At 36.8% G+C, this 26,015-nt stretch overlaps 2 protein-coding genes across 5 annotated transcripts in view; one reads left to right on the top strand and one right to left on the bottom strand.

The window, feature by feature from the left end:
- LOC126873503 (transcription factor 12-like) overlaps positions 1–26,015 on the bottom strand; it is a 358,169-nt gene that overhangs the window by 221,373 nt on the left and 110,781 nt on the right. The gene's annotated exons all lie outside the window — the stretch shown is intronic.
- Positions 7,065–25,992, top strand: LOC126873507 (ATP-binding cassette sub-family G member 4-like). 3 transcript variants are annotated; one of them, XM_050634447.1, is made up of 3 exons: positions 13,116–13,883; positions 22,037–22,225; positions 22,452–25,992. In XM_050634447.1, the coding sequence occupies exon 3, from the start codon at positions 23,218–23,220 to the stop codon at positions 25,009–25,011; it is 1,794 nt and encodes a 597-aa protein (XP_050490404.1). In that variant the 5' UTR covers positions 13,116–13,883; positions 22,037–22,225; positions 22,452–23,217; the 3' UTR covers positions 25,012–25,992. The 3 variants fall into 3 exon arrangements, with proteins under 3 accessions (XP_050490405.1, XP_050490404.1, XP_050490403.1); XM_050634448.1 differs by lacking the exons at positions 13,116–13,883; positions 22,037–22,225 and adding an exon at positions 7,065–7,309; XM_050634446.1 differs by lacking the exon at positions 22,037–22,225.

Here is a 26,015-nt window from a genome sequence, read left to right on the forward strand (position 1 = left end):
AGTCGGAGAAGCATCACCCTCCCCCATCACCTTTACCCCAGCCTGGCCGTTACTGCAGCCACCCCTCCGGCAACCCCATTCGCCGTTTACTTTATTCTTATCTGAAATACTGGAGCGGCGAAGGTGGTCGACAGGAGGCTCCCTCGCTCTTTCTTCGTGCCTTTACAAACCTTCGCCACCTCCAAGCGACCGTTCTCCTTCCTTTCTCGTGCCTCGAGGGGTGGCTCCTTCCCTTCTTTTCTTTCGCTGCTCCGTTGGCCCGCGGAACCAGAAAAATCTTGCGAAAGAAACGAAAGAAGGGAGGGGATAACCTCGTTGGAGGGGATGCTTTCGCTTCTCCTCTCTTTCCTGCTTGTGATCAAGCCAGTTTCGTGATACTGTACGCAAAGTTGCTCAAGATGGTGTTTGAGATCGTACCGGGGTAAAAAAAAAATACTCCGTTCGTTGTTACGCCACGATCTTGTTTGTAGAAGTAGCTGCGCCGCTACTCATAAGCATGCGGATTTATCGATCGATTTTTACTAAGTTTTAAAAGAAAGGAATCTTCTCGTATCAACGTTCTAACTAAAAAAATCGTTATTAGAAATAACCTCGCGTTCGCGTACTTTTGAACGACAGCGTACGTACGTATACGTTTGAACTTGTTGTACCATTATATTGCTTTCGATCGATAGTCACGATCGATTTATACACTTCGATCTTTTCTCTGTTTTATTTATTTAAATAAATGGAGATTATCCTAGCGAAATGCCGGCGATGAAGTTTTAAAGATTTTTAGATACGTCTCGGCTCGACCTCTTTACGACTGGACCCTAGCACCCAGCCTTTTCTTCGAGTTTACGAGGGCACCCTCGGGGCCACTCTTTATCGCCACGCTGGCACTTTTTAGAAGCGCGTAAAAGAGCCGTGTCGACGCTTAAAACCAGCGGAGAGTTTTTAGTGTCGCGCGATCAACGGCATCTATATGCCTTCTCACACTCGGGAGTGGTATCCTCTATAAGGGTCGACCGTTTAATGATCCTCGACTTTTCTTCAATTAAGGACGCTCGCCTGCCTGCTACTTTGAAATTTTCGTTTTCCCTGAAAGGACTTGCTTCGTCTTCCCAATTTAGAAGTTCGAATTTCCCATTACACCTATTTCTTACATCTATAACGTTGCAAAGTATTTTTAAAAAGATCGATAGGAAAGAAAGAGCGACGTTTCACTCTGAGGAACAACCATGACGAGAGATTTGGACTACGAATGCGTGAAAAAGGTTTCCGGCTGTCCGAAACCTGTTTCACGATACACGAGTTTTTAACTCTTCCTCTTCCGTCCGCAACCCCTTGTATCAACCCCTCACACTCCTGCCCTACTAACCTTCCGACAAGGAATTAACAGTCTCTCAAGATATAATTTATCGTTATATCGCTAGCTTATTTCTTTACAAGTTCGATTCTATGAGCTGAGACTCTCGCGTCAGAACAGCCGCCTACGAGTGTATCGACATTTTCAATATGAACAGATTGAAGCGAAAATTTGTATCGATAGGAATTACATATTTCACTTTGTCGTTAAAAAAATATTCTTCGGGAAATTTATTAACGATACAAAGGTACGATTCGATTGCATAGATAGGATAGCATTAACACGATACACAGTTAAAACCACATCGATGTCGATATATCGATACGAGTATTATTGTTAAAATCACGTTCGAACAAATTAATATAGATGATATAAATTCGCATACTCGTTATCTGGACACACGCTTAATGTCCAATTTCTGCAATAAATAACTTGCATCGATAAGCTGTTTAGTACAAGAAGATGCAAACGCAGTCAAAATTATCCTTTATTTATCCTTTTTAATTAGCAGAATTAATATCGTTTTCGCGTAGAATAAAAAATATAGGGAGCTCGAGGTAGGGGTTTATCGCGTGCGTATCAATCGCCGTTCGTACGTCAAGATATTTAAAAAACGAGAAAAATGCGACGATCGAGAAGTACGCGGGCTTCGAGTTTCGTAAAAACAAAGCCTCTTGAAATTTATAGTACAATCAAAAAGTCCTTATTATTTCCTCAGTCGAGCTGCCATCCTTTGTTTTTGCTACTCGCCTTTCCTTATCACGTCATAATTTATCCGACGTGATCCTCACCCCCGCTTCACCTCTCCGTTACTGTAACGACCCTTCCTTCTGCCTCCTCTCTTTCTTTCCTTCCTGGTCTATTGTCCTTTTCAGGAGATTATCAAAAGACCGAAATCCTCGTCTTCTGGGCACGCGAAACTCTCGACAATCTCATAACCGTTCCAACACTGAAAACTATCAACGATCTATACGACGATACGATGGAAAAGAAATTTCCTAGTATTCTTCCAATTTGGAGCAAGTGGTTCGAAGAATGGAAAGAATTGTTTACGAAGCAGCGTTTTTCATTTTTATCCATATTTTAGTGTCGGAATCTTGCGTTATTCGGCTTTGAACGTCTTTGAACGAATATCGAAATTTTGTAAATGCAATTGTCTCGTAGAAACGAACCAAGCTGACCCGAAACATTCGAATTCTTAACGATTGCTTCTTGGCGCACGTTTGAAGAACTATAATAGAATATAGCGAAAGGCCGACAGGATCGATTAGCGGTCTGTGAAAGGCTCATTTGCGCGAGCAATCGCGACAGAATCGAGCGAACGAAAGACGGATCGAGCGTTTTGCCCGCGGACGCGTTAGTTCCTGGCTGGGCGTCGGGACAGCCAACGTTCCAGGATGTTCGGTGGATAATCGAAAAGCCAAGCGACGGGAAAATTGCGACTGGAGGGTGACCAATCGTCCGTGAAAATTGAAAAACTATTTCGATCGGCATCGGATGAAGGAGCATCAAAGTTGCCAGGGCTCGCGTGCGTAACCGCTAATGTCGATCGATAGCTAATGGTGTTCCGACGCTCTATGGCGTTTCTGGTTACCCATTAGCGTCATTTGTTAGCTACAGATAAAACTGGCGACGATTAATCACTGGTTAAATAAGCGAATCGCTGCTTCGTTCCGGATGAAATTTAACGACAAACGGCTAACTAATTGCCGTGCAATTAAATCAATAAACTGCAAGCTCTGGCTGACCCTCTCTCCTCACCCCCGACGCGTAAACCCTCTGTAATTTTATTCCAATTGATCGTGCATTTCCTTTGTCTTTTCGGTGCTTTCGAATTTCACGTGTACATGTACCTATGCATATACGTATAGCACGTTAGCTGTCGCGCGATATTTCTATACTCTGCCGCGAGCTAAAATAGATCGAAATACGTTACGGCATAACGTTTCATTTTTGCAACGTGTTACATTTAAGAAAAAATATTTGACGGAATCGGAATATTTAATTTATATATTTGTCTACGTCATTTCTTTTTTACGCTTATTCAGATGGTAAGAAACAATTGTTCCGAGAAACTATCGTTTCTTAGTAGTTTAAAACATAGTACGAACTTCTAATAAATTTCTATGTAGTATATAATAAGATGGTAACTGAAATGGTAATTCTAATTACCTGAAATGGTAACCGAAAGTCCTCGAAAGGGACAAAGGTTACCGGTTAAGGGGATGAAAGGAGAGGGACAGCAGCTGTTCGAGATCGAACCCTAGACAAAGATTTTCGGTATAGCGATCCTTTTTCAAGGGACGATGGTCAACACCGTGTTTTGCATACCGGTCAAACGCGTTGCTAGATGCATCGACGAACACCGAACGCGTTTCGTGTACGCATTTATATCGTGATCGCAACATACCCGGTTTCAGTATCGCCTCGTCCTTTCGAACAGTGAGTTTAATTATAAGCCGAACGGTTAGTGCCCGTAAATAATGTGACGATGCGTCCCGCGAGTGGTTGCAGCGTATGTCCCCCACGGGACATTAATTTTGCCACGATCGATAGTTACCCGACATTTTCGAGTAATTTTCAAGCGTTTTTCTAGAGCCCTTTTAAATTCGATCTCGTGAGTTGTTATCTCGTTAAACGATACCTGGATATATCGCTGTTGTCAGCAAGATTAATTTCAAAGTTTACTCTGTTTTATTTTCATTGTAAAAGCATCGTAAAATACGTGTGTTTATTATAGTATTGTATCATAGCATGGTGACTGATGACGTCATAACCAAGTGGCGTCGCGTGAATAGCAACTGCTAATACACAATGATGTACTTATCCTTTCTAATAATCATCTCTGATTCTTCATTTATTTAGTTACTTGTTACTTTCGTTTATTTTTCGAATATTCAAAATTATTTAACGAGTAAAATGAGTTTCCAAAATGAGAACCATAGATCTGTTTTGGGTTCTATTCGCTTAATCGCGAACTGAAGCGTAGGTGTACCTCGATATGTATTCACATATACGTGTTACGAAAGAAAAGAAATAACGGAAGATGAGTTCGATAGATTTCTCCGATTCTCGATCGTGTTCTTTTATAAGCGGCGGTTTCCCGGCAAGTTTTTGCGCGCAAGGGAGTCCCGATACGAGAAGGGGTGGAAAAACGGAAAAGAGAGAAAAGAGAGAAAAGCAGGAGCGACTCGCGATTTCTTGCATACCATTCGCATTACTGGCTCCATCCTCTCGAGCTCTGTAACATCGAGTCTCATTTGCTTTTCCTTTCGAGCTTTCTACCCCTTCGCTTCCCACCGCCCTCTTTTTCCTTCCCATTCTACCGGTCGCCTCTTTCCGCTTTCCGCGTTCAAGCAATAAAAACAACAGCGAACGTTTTCTAGGTCTGGAGAAACCTTCGAGGAAAATACGATCCCAGTCGATCGATACTCGCTGCAGTAAGAGAAAGAATAAGAGAAAGAAGAAAGCTTGTCCGATGGGCTAGAGAGTGAAAGGGATACACCGATGGTTTTCGAATATCCATACGACCATCGATCGCATTAACTCGGCGAGCTTCCACGAGGAAGGAAAATTTCGTCCTATTTCGTTTCATCGTTAATGGATTGTCCTTTGCTAGGATTTTACATTGGTTGGAATGAAGATGCTTGGTTTTTCAACCCTTGTTAATCTTCTAACTCTATGGCGAATGCTTTATCTTACAGCGATGCAGCGAAAGCTTTGACTCTGTATCGCTTGCGATTTTCGCCCCTGTTTTTGTCATAGCTAATTAGACTTATAAAGATAGCATATAATGGTAATCGATAAATGGTTAATAACAATGTTTTAGTAGGACAAAAATGCAAAAAATACCAATAGCAGATAAGGTAATATTTCAAAAAATAAATTAACGTTTAATAATCCTATTTTTCATTTTTCAGACATAACAATGGCAGACATTTTTATCGTCCATTGCCATCGTTCGATCCCACGAACTGCCCTAGGGGAGTGGACAAGGATACTCACCCCCATTTCGATTACCCTGGAAAATATTTCCAGCCATTTTTCGCCCCACCAACGGGTCTAAGGGTGTGTAAGAGAAAGCGGAGGTAGAAACAATGGAAAAAGTACCGCCATCTTTAATTCCGTCTCCGGCCACCTCCACTTCGTAGGCAGTCTACGCTCCCAGTCTTCGAGGTGAAGAAAGAAAATGCTAAGATCGATAAATTCTTCTTCTTAAGACTGTCTTTTACGTCCAGCGGGACGAAGCTATATCTCAAAGCTAATTCCGCGACTGCAGCAAGAGTATTCCTTACCTAGCTTCGCGGTAATCCTTTTTTGGGACGCATCCATAGTTTTTCGAATGAATATACAATTAAATAAATTAGCACGCGATTAATCAGAATTCCAGAAGCAGAAAGAACGTATACATAATAGTTTTAGCTTTATTTTTAGTAAATAGTTGGTCTATTCCTTATTTAGCATTGCAGCAAATCATTTAACACGTGCCTATAGCTCTTAAGACATATAATTATACGCAAATAATAATAATTAGGCAAATTGGAATTTAAGAAATGAGAAGAAAGGAAATAGTGATTTGAATGGAACGTGTAAAAAAATAATACTTTTTAGTTTGAATTAAAATTTATATCCGGATAGTTTAGCTTGATAGTTTGAAGTAATACATAGCAGCGTTCGCATAGCTTTGTAATAAACGACGAATGATAATGATATAGTTAGACTTATAATAAATAAGCAAAAATGAAGAAAATATCCACCCTCGAAGGGAGGTTTCGAACAAAAAATTAAGAAACGTAAATCGAATATATCGTCGCTTGACAAGGACACGATTCGATATTCTGTATACATCAACCCCTTTAAATTGTTAGTTACCAGAAGCCAGAAAAGAGGATCGCAACAGGCACCTTCGTTTCCAACACGACTTGAGTCAAAAATATACTTACTTACGAATGATAAGTCGCGATTCTCGACATATCTTCGCAAGATAATAATATATATTTGTAATACAGGCGATTAATACCAAGAAACACAAATATTGAAAGTCAAATCAAATTAAATCTATCTAATTATTCCATCCATTAACCACGGTGTGCGTTGAGTACTCATATGCATGTCGTGTTTTACGCGACGTTCCGAATATGGGAACAGTCCTGTCATCTCTATCCCTGATTTCTGAACCTTTTAAAGACCTGCCTTCCCAACGCTGTACCGACCATAGGCTCTAAGCACAGAATCGATGACAAATGGAACAACCGACTGGAAAACCATCGTCAGCTACAGATAACTCACATTAAAATATCTTGCTATCAGCAGTTCGTTTACTGTGTTTATTATCGTGCGATATTAAAATTAGTTTGCGTAGCGAACCAGACTGAAGCTCCTTACATATAATATAATAAATCGGCAAACGTATATCGATTATAATAGCAAGAATAAGAAATATTTATGCTCGATAACGTAATGTAGAATACATCAGTTTTCTAATCCGAACCTTTCTCATTTATCCTTAGCAGCATCTTCCAACGATCCTTCATATCCTTGACATTCGCGCCGACATAGGGAAAGAAAAGCAATTACGATAGTCGGACGTCCGTCCCATTCGCGCAAAATCGCCACCACTTTCTAACGCCATTTACATATTCCGTCCTTTTCCCAAAATATTGCTGTCTCTTCCTAATGCCGTACGTTCGCTTTGCGCAACATCAATGTCTCTGTCTAATGCCGTCTGTACTGACGACGATACGGTGTGACACAAACGGACGGCAGTGCTGTAGAAGGAGGATATCTGGAAGAAGACTATCTCTAATCGTTCATATTCCGGGTGTTATATTTTAACTAGTGGTATACTGATTACCATAAATATTGCAAGAAACGCGACTATTATTAACAGCATTGCATTTTATGGAAATGTTTCTGCGACAAATACATTCTACATAAGTATGACTGACACGTATGAATTATGTAAGTTGGAACAGGATTACATTTATTAATACGTTTATGTTACTCTGCGTAATACAGCAGATTGAGTGTGCGTATAGCTGTAAAACTAACTTTAATTGTAAAGATTATCGCGTAATTTCTCAAATTCGATCGGTATATAGGTTATTTAAAAGGAATTCGAATGAATTATCGTTTCTCATTAATTCTATACCCCATCAATACCCCATCCTTATCGTTATCATATCGTAAATTAGAATAAGTAAAAGGTGAAAAATTCAGAAAAATTGCCACCTCCTGTCTCGACGTGTCCTCCTGATACAAAATCGCGAAATCCGACCAAATTATCACGATTTCGGCTCCGAAAAATTCCAATAATCGCTAGAATCGCACCACCTCCTGTTCCGTCATGTCCTACTGATACAAAATCGCAAACACAGAGCAAATTTCCAGGAATTCCCGGCAGCCAAAATCGTGAAAAATTGGTTCGATTTTTCGACTTAATCAAGATCTACGATTTGTTCTAAAATTTACCATTTTACGAGATTAATTTACATGCGCACGAATTAATTTATGCTTTAATTGCTCACACATGGAATTTTTGCTCTTATTTTATTTAGAAATAAGATGTTGATCGAGCGAATGTTCTATGTGACGCAGTTAACCTCGATACATTTCTAATTATGTATTGTGTAACTAATTTATGCACTTTTATACATGTCGAGATACACATTTTAGAATAATCAACGATGATAATTACAAATACGCTGAAATTGCTTTTTCTGAAACTTACAATTTAAGACATGGGTCTTATCATGTATCCATCACGTAACCAATTTATACGTAAACAGAATTACTTAACTGCTAGATAATTTAAATTCATATATTGCGAACAATTGAGGATAGCATCTACCAATTAATCTTTTTGCAGTTCAAACGTTGTACGGTATTCCACGCTTCGCAAATTTCACGTAAATAATTTGAGAACCACTGCAATCTTTCCTCTATTTTAAATCTAATCGTAATTCCTTCGTCTTAAAAGCTATATCAAGTTTGAGCGAAATACGAAAGAATGAGAAGTCTCGAACGCATTAAAACACCTTGAAAATAGAAGCAAGACTAAGATATAGAAGTTCGACGATCTTTAAATTCATATGAAAAACTATTTATAACCGATTTAATCGAAGATTAAATTTATGTGAAACCGGTTGTTAAATATATCTAGACATTTATGCTTTCACATTTAATAAAATAATATGTAAAATAAGGTGAAGCCTCGGTGACTCGAATCTCGTAGAAAAAGTATAAATCTTCGACTTACGAAAGTGCCGACTTGTCAAGGTTTTCGAGTAAAATGGATTTAACGAGCGAACATTCGACATACAGGTGCTTTTTACACGCGTCAGGTTTTTCGATTTACATTCGAATTATATTTGACTTGTATTTGTCTTATATTCGCAATTATGCATATACGCTTTTGACATGATCGACGAAAAACAATCGATTTACACCGGAAGAGCAAAGGCGCGACAAAAAACACGACAAATTGTGCACAACGATTTATAGACATATAGGTAAACTTGGTCTGTGGAGGCCCAGTTTCTTTGAATTCGAGTTACAGAGGTAAAATAACGCGACCAAACGCGGGCAAACTGATTCGAGCTAGAGGAAGATTATATTTCCATCTGAAGAGATTTTTACAACGTAGCGAAAAAGAACGAACAAAATTCTAGTCTTGTAAAAGTTTTCCAATTGTTGAGATTCGAACATCGTTTAATTATTTACTTATCGCAGAAAGTTGATATTAGAAAGCCTAGTAACGACTAATTGTAGCAGACTTTTAAAGTTAAAGTAATAAAAAGAATCGTTTGTGTTAGGTTACGTAACACGTGAAACATAATTGCCTTAATTGTAATCTTGATATGTGCCTATAAGGCGAGTGACATAGTATTACGTAATATGTACATCTATCTGTAGCAAGTCACGGGAATATGTAGACGTTCCAACGTTACGATAAAATGCAAAACTTAAGAACTCGTAGATTATGAAAATATCGATTAATTAAACATTTTGAAGGTGGTCCCTGCTGAGAAAAATGAAAAAATAAGAATAGAAATTGAAAGAAATTAGTTATATTTTTATTCGAGAGTTTTTCTTCCATTTTCATCTTCGATGAAAATACGAGATAATCTAGTAATTATATCTCGCATGAATACGATATTTTATTAGTTGATTCATAGTTATGTTGATGCAATTATCACATTTTACACGATATTATATGATAACAGGATATATGGTAATGCGATACTTATGAACAGATGTGCACACACGAGGAAAAATACGGCAGAAGATAAAAAATTATGTATTCACCCGATGTATTCACCCATGACCTCATACATATTTGAAGTATTTATACTTATGCGATCCTTAACGTTAGCTCTGGGCAAGTTCGTTCCAGTCCTGGTCGAGTTCAGGGTCGTGAAGTGAAGAAAGAAACATTCACGGAACTGGTTTTACTAACAAAAAAGATTATAGAAGTACATTTCAACATTATCGTGAAAGTGACTGAAGTATTGATCCTGAATGACGCAAAGATGAGTTGATAATTTATTTAATTGTCCTTGTCATATGTCGATTGGAATATCTTGTATATTTAGGGTCTCTACGTAACTTGATTTGTTGATTATCCTTTTACTTAATGAAGATAAACGCGATCGATTCTAAGTTATGGCTATTTCGCAAAGGAAAAATATTATCTCTCGTAATAAGTTGTTGGAGAGATCTTTAATTAATTTCAACCGTTGGCGAGCACACGAACAAATACGAGTTTTCAGATATATATTGAATTAAAACGCTATGTATTCCTTGAATGCTTATTACAGAGATTTATAAATACTTCGTTCCACAGCGGTATAATAGCATCAAAGATTTTGTTAATTCTGAATTTAAGATTTATACAAGAAGAATTAACGATATTAGAACGCGATCTAGCAGCAGAAAATTTCACGCAATGTCCAAATGAAATCGGTCACGGTAATTTTTGTATTGCACGTTATCGTAAATAATTCGTTAAAGGAATATACATTTCATATTAATGCGGTATTAATATGGAAACAAACGTTTCTACTTACGATGCGGATATCACCTATAACATTTACTTTCATTTAAGTAAAATATTTATTTCTTAATATATACAATTCTTAAATTTCGCAGCATTTTATTTTAAAAAAAGAATATCCATTGACATTTGTGAATATTTATATACATGATCGTCACTATACGGTACGCATAATTTTTGAACATCTATGACCATGATGGAAAAAGATCAAACTTAAATAAAATGCACATTTGTTTGCTAATATTACGTTTTAATCTTAGGAAAGATCTTGCTCGATAAAATGAAAATTGTGGAATTTAATTTGTTTTCGAATCCAGAGACCTTGGATAAATTAAAACATAGAACCGGTTCTAAAAGATTACTGTATCTTTACGACAATAAATTATTCGTGATATATGCATCGTGCAGGAGAAATAATTTTCATGCGACGAATAAATCCTTGTTCACTTCCTATCTACAAAAAATATCTTTTTATCAGGTTTTACATTCTTTTCATAAAATTAATTTTTCATAGGAAAGTGGATGATACCAGTAGTACGTAAAGTTTGGTCAATGTCTATTCACTAACTTAATCGAAATAGAGTAATATGTTGATTTTGCAAGCACAATGAGTCAACGGTTATCTTAGGAGTGTGGATGCACAGAAGCGTCGAAATTGTAATAAAAATGCACTTGAACGCGTCTCGTATTCTGAAATTATGTATCGATACTGTCACGTGTATATTAGATTTATGTATCGTAAAGTTATATAGTTGTAACGATGCTATAACAAAGTTCGTGTTACAGCGAACATTATAGCAATTAAGGATAAAGTGTTGATCCATCCGATCAGCTTTCACACGAAGTTGTAATTTGTACATGCGTTACGTTTTCCTCCATCTTTCGAAATCTATTAGTATTATAGCTGATATAATGGCATTCGTACAAACTGGTAAACTTAATGATAGATTTCCTGCCTGACGGAAAAGATAAGTAAACGATTGATTTCTCACTGCAACAGCATCTACGAGTTTAGTAAATTACTTGGCTCTAAATATGGCTCGTATTAATGTCAAGAACGTCATAACAAAATCTCAGTAAGCTTTTTCTATACGCATCTAACTCTCGATCCGGATCAGACAACGAATTTTTTTTATTGTACAAATAACAAAGAAGAAAGGAACGACTTATAGGTTGGATTAGATTCGTATTTGACTGCCATTAGATATGAAATAATTTTCCACGAATCGATCGATCTATCGAATATTGCTGTTTTGCCATAGAGGATTAACGCAGTTACGACGCACGAAACGTAATAAACAAACTCTGGACAAAAGCAATATCGCTACAATCGTCAATCGGAGTGAAGTTCAAACCTTCCGGTACCCCCCTCCTCCCTCCCCCGACCAGTATAAATAGACGACCATGGTCTCGAGACAGTCGTCGAGATTATCAGTCGAAGAAATAAGTATAGCGAATCAGTCTAGCGAATCAGCGTAACAATTAGTATCAGTATCGAGAATCCTTGTAACGAATAGCATCGAGCGGGCAACGCTTACGATTAACTCTGTATTCTACATTTAAAACTACTTGTAAATACATTCGACGAAATCAATTTGCCTCGTCGTTCCTTTGATCGACCAACGCGTCTCACCGTCCACCGCCGCGTTGCGTTTTATTCTGATCCTCGATTGATAAGAAACGTAACAAAAAAAGAACACAGCGCAAAAATGTTTCTAGAGGAAGAGATCTTTAAACGAATGGTTATGGAATACATACGGCGTACATATGATTATGGCATCGAAATCGGTGAGATGTTTCCTACTTTGTATAACCACCGGAGATCAAGCATTTTCAAGGTACACGCATCTCGTCGTTGAATACATCTATTCGTTCACTTCCTACAGCTACTCGTAAATATATTTCCATGTTTACTATGGAAACCTTTTATAAATATATTGTCCGTGTTATACGAAACTCTTCTAAGATATTGCGCTGGCCTTAAACGTATGTATAACGAATACCACGAAATACGAAATGGTCTCGATAAATTTCGGAATAACAAATATATATAAGATTTCTATGAAAATTATGGAATCGGTTTTTTCCATGATTTACCAGTGTTAAGAATCATCTCGTAAGTGTTAAAAAATATACACGTAATTTCGAAAATCGCTTCTTTCAGAACGGACGTACGTTTCGATCGTCAATTGCACAACTTTCTCAACTCAAACAATCAAATTATTATGGACGTTTTACTTATCTTGTAAATGTAGAAAAATCAAAATTCTTTGCCCCGATCTGGCTCTTGATCTTTCCACTCAATTTCACTCTTGTTCGAAAGAAAAGAAGACTTTTAATGTATTAATCATTAATCTTATGGTTCAATTCGCGAAATGGCGCAATCGGTTCCAACGTCGCTCATTTTACATTTACAACAGTCTGGCTCGTAAAATATATCGCGAGCCTCGTTGGAATTCCTTATTTTTGGCTCGCAAAATATATCACGACCTTGACTCGTGTTTACATGTTTGGCCCGTAAAAGCTTTGCAAAACCTGTATTTGAAAGGATATCGCAAGGGAAAGAGTTAAGGAAACTCCCGAAATGAAGATAGAACGACAAGTTATGTCCATCAATAACAATTACGATATATCTGCTTCTTCGATTTAAGGAATTTCTGAAGGAAAGAACAGACATAGACAGAGATAACTTTAAATAGCCAGAAAATAGCCGAAATACTTCGAAATTTAATCAATTTACAATTTCGCCTTCCTTTTGCCAGAAAGCTTCTCCGCGTTTATTCGTTATCTTCTGGCTGTTTAAACGTTTTTGTGATCTCTGCAAGATATGCATTTAATAGGATTTAATATGACCGCGATAATCGAGTCTTCGCAACGGTGCTAATGAAATTTCAAAATTCACAATATTTGGCGATAATTGCATGTAATACGTTCATCAAATACACATATCTATAAGTGTTTGAATATCTTAACCCTATCAAAATTGCCAAGAGACACAGAGAATGCCAGAGAATGAGTTTTCAATGGGAAACAAATACATTGCTATGTATACCACTGGAGAGTACCGAAGAAAATAGAGAAACGGAAGGAAGAAGAGTGGCGACAAACCGGAGAAACTGTATGCACGTCGGAACTGGTTCCGCGGACCGATGGATCGTGGAAGCAACCAGAGAAACATGTTAGAAGGGCGAATAGCGAGCGGGGCGTATTAACGCGATTCCTGCGAGCGTACGCCGGCGATTCGCATTCTCGCTCGCGCGATGTCCTCGAGCTGGTGCCGCGAGTGAACTCATCGAGCTGGTGCACGAATAAGTTTTCCGACTCGACCATTCGATCGACACGCGATTATCCGGATCGAAAATCGTTTCAAGAAGAATTTACTCTCGAAGATCGTTTCAGAGACGTTTGAGTGAAATTCCTGCGGCGAGCTCGCGATATCTGGCAGATATCCGACGACGATAATATTCGAGTTTGCTTTCGGTGAGTGATCGATCGATCATGATGTTCGACTATGTTTGAAAAAGTTTGGTAAAGTTTCCTGCAACTCGAGCCAGTGACTCGATGTGAAAGAGTTGATTTTGTTAGGCACAGAAGTTAAGATTCGTAAGAGTGGCTAAGGTAGAAAGATCAATGAGTGTAATTAGAAGTAATTAGAAGTGATTATCGACTGGAAGCTGTTAAACATATCTGAATGGTATTAATCGGAAAAAATGATCAATACCTTCACCCAGATCTGTATCAATCGAACTAACCGGTTTTCTGATCATAGTTGTAAAACAATGCACCGTAGTATATGTATCATATGTAGATACGAAAGTAGATACGAAAGAGATGTCAAACAGGATGTCAGATAAAGCTTATTCATATTTGACGAAGACTCAAGAGTTTGCGATGGTACGAAAATTCGCAGCTAGTTACGCGAAACAACAAATGTCCATTGATTTAGTGGTTAAATTTGAAATGTTTGTGTTAAAACCAAAGTCTAGGATCAGTTGCGTGAAATAGATTTCGCTTCTGTCGTACAATTCGGTAATTCTACGCGATAAAATATTTTATAGTACTGGTACTGTACGAGTATGTAAAGAATAGCGTCGAATAGAGGTCAATTGGAATTAATAGGATCGATCCTGGGCTCAGTGCGAATAATAGCGTTAAAAAGGCTAATTTATTACATTAACTGTATACACTCTGGTAATATAATATAATATATATCAATTACGTGTTTATCGCACGAACTGTTATAAAAGAATTAATCTTGAAAAGTTTCGTGATTTTCAACAAAGTCGATATCCCACGTATGTATGTGTATCTATTGAAGGAATGTATATCGGCACAAAACTAGAGGTATGCATACTTCTTATGACATCACTACATCAAATATTCGATATTCAGATCCAAATAGATACACGTTTCTGTACAAAATACACGTGATGCTCTTTATCATCGCCATAGCCAAATTTAATAATACGCGTCTATCTTAACCCGATTAAATTAACTTTTAAAACCTGATACGCATATCTCTTCTCCTTTTTTTTTTTTTTTTTAAATATTATACTAAAAACTTAGTTTTGATACAACAAAGAAATCTGGATACAATAATTTATATCTAAAGAGTATCATAAGTAAATTAGAAATATTTTTGCATTTTTAACAAGTATTTATAGATATGCAAAAAGTAGAGAAGTAAAGATGCTCTAAAAATATACACGGTAGTATATCGGAAGTAAAATATGTATTTCTATATTTACAAAACGGAACGTTCTTCCGTTCAAGTTTCAATGCATTATTCATGTTTTCTTAAACTACCTATTTACACGACATACCTAGTCTACTGATTGTAATTTACAGGTTTACAAATTGTAAACAATTTGTAGAAATTACAATGTAGCAGAAAATGTCCGCATACTTTGCAAGTGATAAACCTGTAAAGGCTGTAATTTAATTTACACATCTTCCCACGTGAAATAATTCTTTTTATACAGAGAACTTAATTAAAAAATACTCCTGTCCACGTCGTTAAATCCTAAGATAAAGGGAAACGAAAGCGAGGAACATAAAAACGGCGCAAAAAGTATATTAATTTATTATTATTAAAGGAAATTGATATTAAAACGCGTGAAGTAGATACAGCTTATTTGTAACAAAGATTGATCGGTAATTTATCTTCGGTATAAAATTTATATTTCATTAGCAATAGGCAAATAATAAGATAATTTCTATAGTTACTTGTTAGTTGACCTCCTATAGTCTATAATACAAATGCAAGTCATAATCGATATTAAAAAAATTACGCTTTAATAACTGTAGGATTTGTGGCCGATTTGCATAGCGATTACGATAATAATTTATGCACAGGTATCAGAAAATATTAACGACGACGTAGAAAAGCAGGATGTTGAATTATTGATTGAGATTTAATTCTAATCTGCGAAGTAAGTGACTCTACATATGAACATAAGTCAAAATTGCCACTTCTGAATTTTTTAAACCACTCAAAGCACTGTGATTTACCAAGAGCATGCTCACCGTAAGCTTCGACAAGCATTCGATGCGATTCTGCAGCAGTTTTCTTCAAATGGTAACAGAAAATCAATGCTGTCCGCAAATCGTAGTTTCCAGGCACAAAATTTGACATGTTCAACGCTATTACAAACTGTGCTGTTTGTAATAACTAAAATGTTTGCGAGATATCAACAAAGACTTTTGGCATCAATGACGCATTTTAGTGATAACTACATTATCAGCTAGGGCCATCTATAGGCAAATTCCGGTTTCATACTTACAGGCCTGATATGTACGTATGTATCTGTCGTGCTTGAGTAAAGAAGTTATTTTTTCGAGACAGTTCTTGTTTAAAATAAAAGTGTACTGAAATTTAAGAAAGATGAAAATAGTATATCGTTAAATAACGTCAATATTTACACGTTGTTTCCTTCGGTGATTACAATTTCGACAATGTTCTCAAACGGAACAAGAAGAAACACGGATAGGCAAGCGAGAGGCTCGAGATAGCGGCGAATCAAAAAGTGATCAGCCGAGTATCGTATAACACGTTAGGATCGCTTATACTAGAACTCAAAATCATTGATGCATATTCTATTAGACCTTTACTAAACGATGTCATAATTCGTTCGACCACAAAAATTTATGGTAACGCTTTTACGGACCTCTTGCTCGTTCTTGGATCTTTCACTTTGTCGGCGAGGCTGTATTTCTCGTTTATTAAGTAATTGTACGATCATTTTTGTCAAAAGTTCTAGTTTCTTCATTTTCCTTAGCGATGAATTCCTCGAAGTAGTTCTTGCAGTCTTAAGTGCAGTCGAAACTATCCTAATTCAATTTACTGTGATGTCGAATGTGCTAAAGTCGATATTTGAAATAGCGATATGGTTGTTTCACAACGCAACGAAGCGATAGATCATCACTAATGACAAAGATAAAGGAAACTCGTGCAGAATTTGCCCGTGTATTCCACACGAGCAATAGATGACTCATGATATAATACGTCATCAGAAGTCACGATCACAGTCAAAAATTAAAAAGAATTCGTCATACAGATGTATAAGAATTATCAATCCTATATATATATATATATATATATATATATATATATATATATATATATACTTCTTTAATCAAAATAAAGATTCAATGTTTAATATTTTTCAAGTTCAAAGTTCTTCTTCTTGTGTCCAAATTTAATTTGGAAAAAGATCGCGTGTATTTTAATTTATTCGCGAAAGATATAACGAACAGCTAATGAAAATAGTTTGGTGAGGGATTGTGGTCGCTAGCTGTAACCACAAATCGTGAAATCTATTTTAGAAACGCCAGCTTCCATAAAAGTTGCACAACCGAATTGTTGCAATATTTACAATTGAGTTACAATTAGCGTTAACTGTTACAAAGAAACAGGAAGAGCTAAAATTTTATTATTTTACTTCTATCTTAATCACTGAAAGGTTCGTCTGCATTTAGAATCTGTTTTATGCGATATAGTAGCTTCTGGTCACATTGCCTTGAAGATAGAATAAAAGCGAACAAAGCTTTATGTAATAGAATGATACTAAATTCAATTGTCGTTACGTATAACGAACAACAGACTTGTCAGACTTGCGTATGTTTGTACAAAGAATGCTGATACATCGAAGTAAAACGAGACTTAGGATAGACAACTCTACCCATCTATGTAGAAGACGGTAATTGTAAAAAAACGTAAAACGAGTTTCTTGTTACTTTCAAACAAATATACATATGCAGACATTTTACATTTTGACTTACAACAAAGTTGCGAGAAAGTATAATGTTCTATTATATTATATTCAAATATTCTTTTCTATTAATATTCTATTAAAGAGTCAGTAGTATGTTTACTGCGTTTAGACAACAATTAATAAACATGAACTATCGCGTTTAAAATGTTGCTGACCGAAGCCATAACAGTTCATGTTGATTTGCGATGAATTGATCTTTTAACCGCTCAGATACTGCCTTCGATCATGGTTAGCCAGTTCGATAAAAGTCATTTAAATAAAAAAAAAACTAAGATTTCCGATTTCAACTGAATTTATTTAATTCAAGGCAAACTGTCATTTTACTTGCCTCGGGATTATCACAGCGTAACGATATTTTATGATACTTCTTTGCAAAATGAAAAAGACACGAACAAACCGGCGATGTCTCAACGAGAAACTAAATCTAAAGTCTGAAAAAATCTACAAATTCGGTGCGTTTCAAGATAAGCTATATTAGATGATTTCTTCCTATCCTTTGTCCATCGTGTTTAATCAATTTTTTTCCTAAGTTCATTAACTTTTTTCTTTTACTCCTTGTACCGAATTATCACAGTCGTAAAGTCCATCTTACCTCGATTTATCCGATTTCACAGGCAAATCAAATGGAACGTTGTTTAATTAACTGCCATCGTGAGATTTGCATTTTTTTTTTTATTTTTTAACGATGATTGATTATTGATTAACACGCATAACGAATAATGAATGTAATTTTTCGAAATGAAAACTCGTCCAAACAAAATTATTTGTCATTAAAGTGTTATGTAACTGATAAGTTACATTGTCAGATCAATCGAATTTATGCGAAAGCTAAAGATACGTCAATACTAATTTTACGCTCGTCACAATTGTGTCATGTTTAGTTACGATAATGTTTATTCTCATTGATTTTCCTCGTATTCTTTTTCCCTATTAGTATTAGATAATAGCGTTGTTCTACATTCATTTGATGAATATCGGATCGTGTAATTTAATAAATTCCGTGGTGCTTCTAATGACTGATTTTATGCATTATACGGTCTTGCGAAATCTTAATGGGACACCTTCTCTGTAAGGTAACAAGGTCTTTATTATCATCGAACGTTTATGCAACTGAGAGGTTGAATGATATTACGTAAAATCCAACAAATCTTTCATGCATGAATGTAGTACGTGAACGCCACAAATGATCTATTTTAAAGACCCACTGTACACGAGTAGCATGCGTCACATCTCCAATTGCGAGTTCTGGACACGTCTGCACGATACATTAGTTACTAATGCTAATGCTAATAATATTAGCGAATTCACGAGTTAAAAATTATAGTCTTCCTTTTTATTCTATCATTCTACGCCAAACAGGATAATCAGACGTAAAATGTAAAATGTAATCTGTAAAATTTCATTACAATAAAGTAGGCTTGTTGCGAATCACCTAAGTTTCGACATTTTAGAATTCGATCTTAAACTTTGCACGGAATAATCGAACTTGTTCCACGTCATGTAACACCATTAAACTTGAATATTAGTTAATGAAAAGGTGGGAAATTATCGTGATTTTTATGTCCAAGAAGAAAAGACATCAAGGACGAGAAAATGATTCTAATAATGCCATGGTAAGTTCATTTGAAGCAGCGAGATGGAATTATACAGGAACTAGTGAAGTGCACAATGAAACAACTTCCGGAAATAAAGTAATATAAGAATGTTATTGAATTATAATAATTACTATTAAAGATATTAACATCGAACGAACCTCTTACCTGTTAATCGTTGAAAATTATATTCTGATAGAAAATAATGACTAACGAATTGCCAATACTAGTTCACGATATTACATTATATAATTACACCGTTTATTACACTAATAACAAGTCAAATGTAGTCTGTTTCCAAACATAGATAGCTTAAAAACGGTTGATAATTAAATTTGACTAATTACGAGGCGAATTATTTAGTTTGACTGAAATATTCAAATAGCCATATTTTACATATCCTGTGTTTATTAGTATTATGCAAGAGAATTTACTAATACTAATGGTATGTAGCTTGTAACTTATGAAATTTCACCAATGATATTAATTCAATCGCACACGATTTATATTTTATGGATCTAGCGATGTTAAGATTTAGATGTAATTGTAGATGTAAGATGAAATTGTGGTTGATTTTTATCGAACATTGTTTGGCTTATACAAAGTCGTGTATAGTAGAAAATCCATTTATTCCAGAAAATTCTAATTACCGTCCAATCGAATAAACTCCTGATCACTGCTGCATTTATCTGAATATGACTGTATAACAGAATATACAGAAATATACAGAATACAGAAAGTGGAAAAATCAACGAATTCGTGTTATATGAACTCGCAGATTGAACTAAATGACGTTGTATTGTATATCTATGATTTGTTTTAAGACGTTGACGGTTAATATCTGGAAACGATAAATGATGCGATGTTTCGCGCCTTCGTATAAAGATAGACCAAATTGTCAACATTAGAATAGAAACGATACCTAGTAGTAGTAATAACAAGTAGTAGTAAAGGAGGAAATTGCATTTCACAAGTGTTGACACTATGTTCTTACGATTCTCTGGAGACAATTGGCATCCGTTTACGAAACAAATATCGGTAAATATTGAGAAAAGGGGAATCCGGTCCCAATGACCTTGACATAGACTTTGACCTATGTTATCAAGGACACACGCGTGAGCGAGAAAGGGAGCGAGCGAACGAGCGAGCAATTTTTAAGACAATGTATTTGACCGAAAATCGGCCTTCCTTCGCCTTCGTGTGGCATTGGTACGCGTTTAGTGGGACTAGATTTTTACGGGCAAGTGGAACGAGCGAGCAACACGTGTGGTATTTCTTCGAAATAAAAACTGAGAGGCGGACATGGCTATTAAGTCGGTTGCGTCCGTGTCCATAGTCACACGTATGTCTATGTATTTACGTATAGGCAGAATTACGCACGGAATGCATAAAGAGACTTATATTCGCATTGATCGAGGAAGCTATTTTAATGAGCATATTATTTACATAGCAACAGGAAATTGCAGATTAGCTTGTAAAATATATCAGAATATAGCAATAACGAAAGATCATTCCGTGACAACGCGATTTGCAACGGTTATGTTAACAATTATTAACAAACGGAGAATTGCGACGTCTGAATACGAGTCGATCATCGATTGAAGTAAAGAAGAACAGTTTTAATTATCGCTTTTGCTCGTGTTTATCGCTGTGCTTACGTTGTAAAAGAGGTCGTCGAGTGAGAATAGATTAATTCGAGAAGAAGGCTTACAGCCTTACAAAATAATTATGCTACTCGACGAAATTTTTACCGTTGGATGTTTACGTAAGTTGCAACATGTCCCACGCATTTCGGAGCTTGTATTATTTCTGGATGAAAGCAGTTTCTCGAGTCGTAGCATTCTCGATTGACAAAATGCCAGGATTCGGACTTGCAAAAATCCACGCGCGATGGTTGAGAGATTCAACCAAGGACGTAGACCTGTTCCTTATATCGGTCTCCTTGCTAGGAATTATTCAAATTCTAACGTTGTTTCTCAGACGAAGAGGCAATCAGCGATCCGTGGTTCCTTTGAGATTCTTGTTCCTCGTGACGAGCAAAATACGTTGCAATAAAAAGAACTTTTCTTTACGAATCTCCGCCGATTCACATATATAGAATCATCATTTTTCGACTTATTTTTTACGAAATAACGAGCAGCGGTTAAAACCTACTACGGAAGGTTACTCGGGTGAGTGTTCTTTGCAACGTGTGTCAACATCTAGGTCGTTGAAGATGGGTTCACTTTTTACCAAATATTTGCGCTTATACTTACCGAAAGTACTTACTTTATAAGTAAGTATTCGAAAGTTATTACGCGACAAAAATGACAAATTTGTCTTACGCGTGCTAGATAGATCGTTCGTCTTTGTCGCGTCGATGCTGCGAGCTAAAGGTGTGCGAGAATTTGAAAATTTCGGATACTCGACCCGACCAACGTCTCCACTCTACCCTGAGCGTAGCTAGACGCTGTTTAAGCGTGAATAGTCTAAGAGATAGTAAAGTACACGTACGATTGGACTATTATAACCGATAGGTAACCTTTATGAAAAAAATTATTAGACAATTCGATTTATATCAAATCGATTTATAATAAAACGGATATTTCGCTTTGAGTACGATATCTGCTTAAACGAATAATAAAATTTACCGTCTAAATGGTTATCGCGTTCGAGTGAAACATACAGTACGTCGAGAGTACCAAATTTTAAAAACGCGCAACTTTCGAACCGATGGTTTGTTAAACTCGAAAACATTATCATCCGTACATTATAAATGATTATTCAGGGGAAACAAGAATGACGAGAAACAAGAAACGCGTCGATGGTATCCCACGAACGAGAGAAAAACGACAAAAGAACTGATAGATGTATCAACATAACAGTATGCAAATATAGAGCAGAAGAGGAAAGCAAATGGCAAAAGAATAACTGGATCTATCAGCATGGCGATACTTCAATATTAACTACTTAATTCGTAAGATAGGGTGATATAAAATTACATAAATACATAATACACGATAAATTGCACAACATATTATACCGTATAATAGTCTTTTAGTTGTAGACTTTTTCTAATGCATATATTAATGATCATTTGAGCGAACAGAAAATCTAACGTGAAAAAATTCTTTATGCGTTTATTGCAGTGACTTGCGTGAACCTGGTAATTATAATTCTAATAGACTTAATGTTCGTTACAGATACAAGAAAAAATATGCAAAATATATCGACGTGAAACGAACAGAAGATCAACAAAAAGGGATTGCGAGATAACGAAGCGAATTATCCACCAGATAGCAGTTGAATGATAAGCTAAACTCTACGAAACTTCCGCTGATAATTGTACTCTTGTCGTGTGTTATAATATATTACCACAGAATCCACTTCGTTCTTCCATTATTACTGGCGGAGTCAATGAACTTAGGGAGATTTAAAATTGTAATCTCACAATTATCCAAGATTATAAAATATTACTTTATAGTGAATTAAAGTCCATGATCTCATCGAAATTTTCATTTCTGAAGTTTGTTTGTATTTGAAAAAACTGAAGAGTACAAATATTTGACGCTCGCACCTAAAAGTTTGCGAAGATCGACGAATATTTTCGAGAAGCGTGACATATGAAATACGAAATACCGTTGAGGTCGAACAGCTGGTTGAACTGAATTACACTTTCGTTAAAATTATCTCTTTTCTACGAACGAATCGAAGAAACTGGAAAGTATAGTTGTGAAAATTCACCGCTGAGAGTGGCAAGAATCGATGCGTTCCTTGGAAACAAACGGATAACCTCGTTTTACAAGATCGTTATAAAATTATTCGAAGATCGACCGACGAAAAGCGGGTAGATAACGCGTGATATGTGTGACCTCTTCCTTTGACCGAAGAACGGGAGAGAAGAGGCATAGAAGTTCCGCGGCAAAACACGATCGTTTCTCAGTCGATACGACAAATCATTAGGTCAACATGTGTCAGCGAGTGATATTGTTAAGTTTACCAAAAGCTGACTCGATCGATATCCAGTTTACTAATCTCACCTACGAAGTGAGGGATAGCTATTTCGGTTCGTTGAAGAAGATTCTGAAAGGGGTTAGTGGAACCTTCAAGTCCGGAGAACTGTCGGCCATAATGGGACTGTCTGGTGCTGGAAAATCAACTTTGTTGAACATCCTGACGGGATTTCAGAGAGGCAAGTGGACAGGAGAGATCAACTACATCGGGAATCAGGGAAAACAAAGTTGGAAAGAATACAAGAAGCAGTCGTGTTACATTCAACAGGACGATCATTTGCAGCCATTGTTCACCGTGTGGGAGACCATGTGGATGGCAAGTAATTTAAAAATCGGTAACAGTCTGAGCCTAAAGGCTAAGGAAATGCTGATCGACGAGATGTTGGATAATTTGGATCTGAGCAGAACGAAGGAAACTAGATGCAATCGATTGAGCGGCGGACAAAAGAAGAGGCTCAGCATCGCGTTAGAGTTGCTGGACAATCCACCAGTGATGTTCCTCGACGAACCGACAACCGGCCTTGACTCTTTGTCTTCTCACCAGTGCATCAGATTGCTGCATAACCTGGCCAAGGCCGGTAGAACTATCATCTGCACGATTCATCAACCTAGCGCGGCCACCTACGAGATGTTCGACACCGTCTATCTTCTAGCCGATGGTAAATGTATGTACGAAGGAGCTACGAAGAACACGGTCGCGTATTTTTCCAGTATTGGACTTCACTGTCCCGTGTATCACAACCCAGCTGACTATATGATCGAAATAATAAGCAAGGAATACGGAGATTTCAACGATCAGTTGGCACATCTAGCCAGCAATAGAGAGAAGTCGTGGCGATCGAACACCTCGCAGATCCAAAGTACAGAAGTTAACGATAGTACGAGCGTAACAAAAACCAGCGTACTGATCCAACCACCGTCGGAATTCGACAAGTTCTTCGTGTTGATACGACGGTTTATGATCCAATTGTTCAGAGACTGGACGGTCACCTACCTAAAGATATTCGCTCATTTCGCAGTAGGCGTGTTGCTAGGTCTCTTGTACATGGATGCTGGCCATGACGGAAGCAAGACTCTTAGCAACGTTGGATTTTTCATGGTCAGTTGTATATATCTGAGCTACACGAGCATGATGCCAGCGGTGTTCAAGTTTCCCTCGGAGATGATGACGTTGAAAAAGGAAAGATTCAATAACTGGTACCAGCTAAGAACGTATTTCGTGGCCTCGTTTATATGCAACTTGCCTGTACAGATATTGTACGCCTTCGTCTACAGTGGTACTTCTTATTTCCTGAGTGGACAACCTTCGGACGTCAACAGGTTTCTTATGTATTTAATGGTGACCATTATGATTACGCTAGTGTCGGATAGCGTTGGTGTTTTGATAGGCATTCTAACGAATCCTATAAATGGAACGTTCGTAGGTGCCATTACACTTTGTGCTATGTTAAGCCTGTCGGGCTTCCTGGTTCATTTCAGCCATATGCCACGTATTTTGTTCTATAGTAGCTACCTAAGCTACGTCAAATATGGGGTGCACGCGTTCGTTCACGCGATCTACGGTTTCAATCGTGAGAAGCTATCCTGTCCGAAAATCTACTGCCACTATAGCATGCCTAGCACGTTGATGACAGACCTGTCAATGACGGACGGCAAGTATTGGCTCGATATCTTCCTGTTGTTCTGCGGCTGCTTCCTCTGCAGAATCGTCGTCTATCTTTCTCTCAAGAGGAAACTCGCCAGAGCATGAAAAGATGTCTAATTTCTATCCATGATTAATTGAAACTTCGATTCCACTTGAGAATATACCTGAACGTCGACTACCGTGTGTGTATTAACGATTCGGCATTGGAAATTTTATGAGAATATCGCAAGTGTATTTTGTGACATGTGATTCGAGACAATGGTGTCGAGTGATCGTGTGAATAGGAACGAATGTATTCGAACAATATCTTTTCGAGTTTCTTTTCTCGATTAAAATATTACTTGGACGATGCATGTAATATCTATTTACACAACGACGTTTATTTTATATTAAAAGAGTACGAGTGATTGGTTTTTTCTTGCATATCCCTTTCATTCTAAGATCGTTTAGTTATTTCATGACGTACACACAAAGGTCGAAAGTTAATAGAATTCTGCTCGGTAGAAATCATTAAGTCTCTTTACCAACGAGACAATGACGGATAAACACATAACATTTAAGCGGTAAGTGAATTGTGCACGTTCATCGGAAGTTCAATGATGAGAAAAAAAAAGAAAAAAAAAGAAAAAGAAAGAAAGGTCATTAGAACTCAAACTTTCTGAAAACGTTGAAGATCTGTATTACAAACCTCTGCAGGTTGTCGACATTTGTACAGCTTTATAGCTGGATGGTTAATCGTATGTTTGGACGAGTATAGTATCGTATACTGTACTAGTCCGATTAAAAGTATGTCTTAACAGTTAAATGTATCTACATTATACATATATATGTTCTCGTATCTATGCAAAAACAGGCGAGTGATTGATTATTCAAGTAGAAACGAAATATAAAACGAATAAAATGACAAAAAAGAAACTAGCAAGTATATAATGGTTTGTGTGTCGTCTAATACTGGGAGTGTGTATAATGTACAAACGAAAGCTCGAATGAGAAAGAAAAAAAATATGTCAAGCGACGAAAGAAAAAGATAAAGGTCAAAAAAAAAAAAGAAAAAAAAAGAAAAAATGAAAATGAAACAAAAAATAACGAAGAAGCCGCAATCAGGCAAC

This window comes from Bombus huntii, chromosome 14 (genome assembly GCF_024542735.1).
Source record: "Bombus huntii isolate Logan2020A chromosome 14, iyBomHunt1.1, whole genome shotgun sequence".
Taxonomy (NCBI): domain Eukaryota; kingdom Metazoa; phylum Arthropoda; class Insecta; order Hymenoptera; family Apidae; genus Bombus; species Bombus huntii.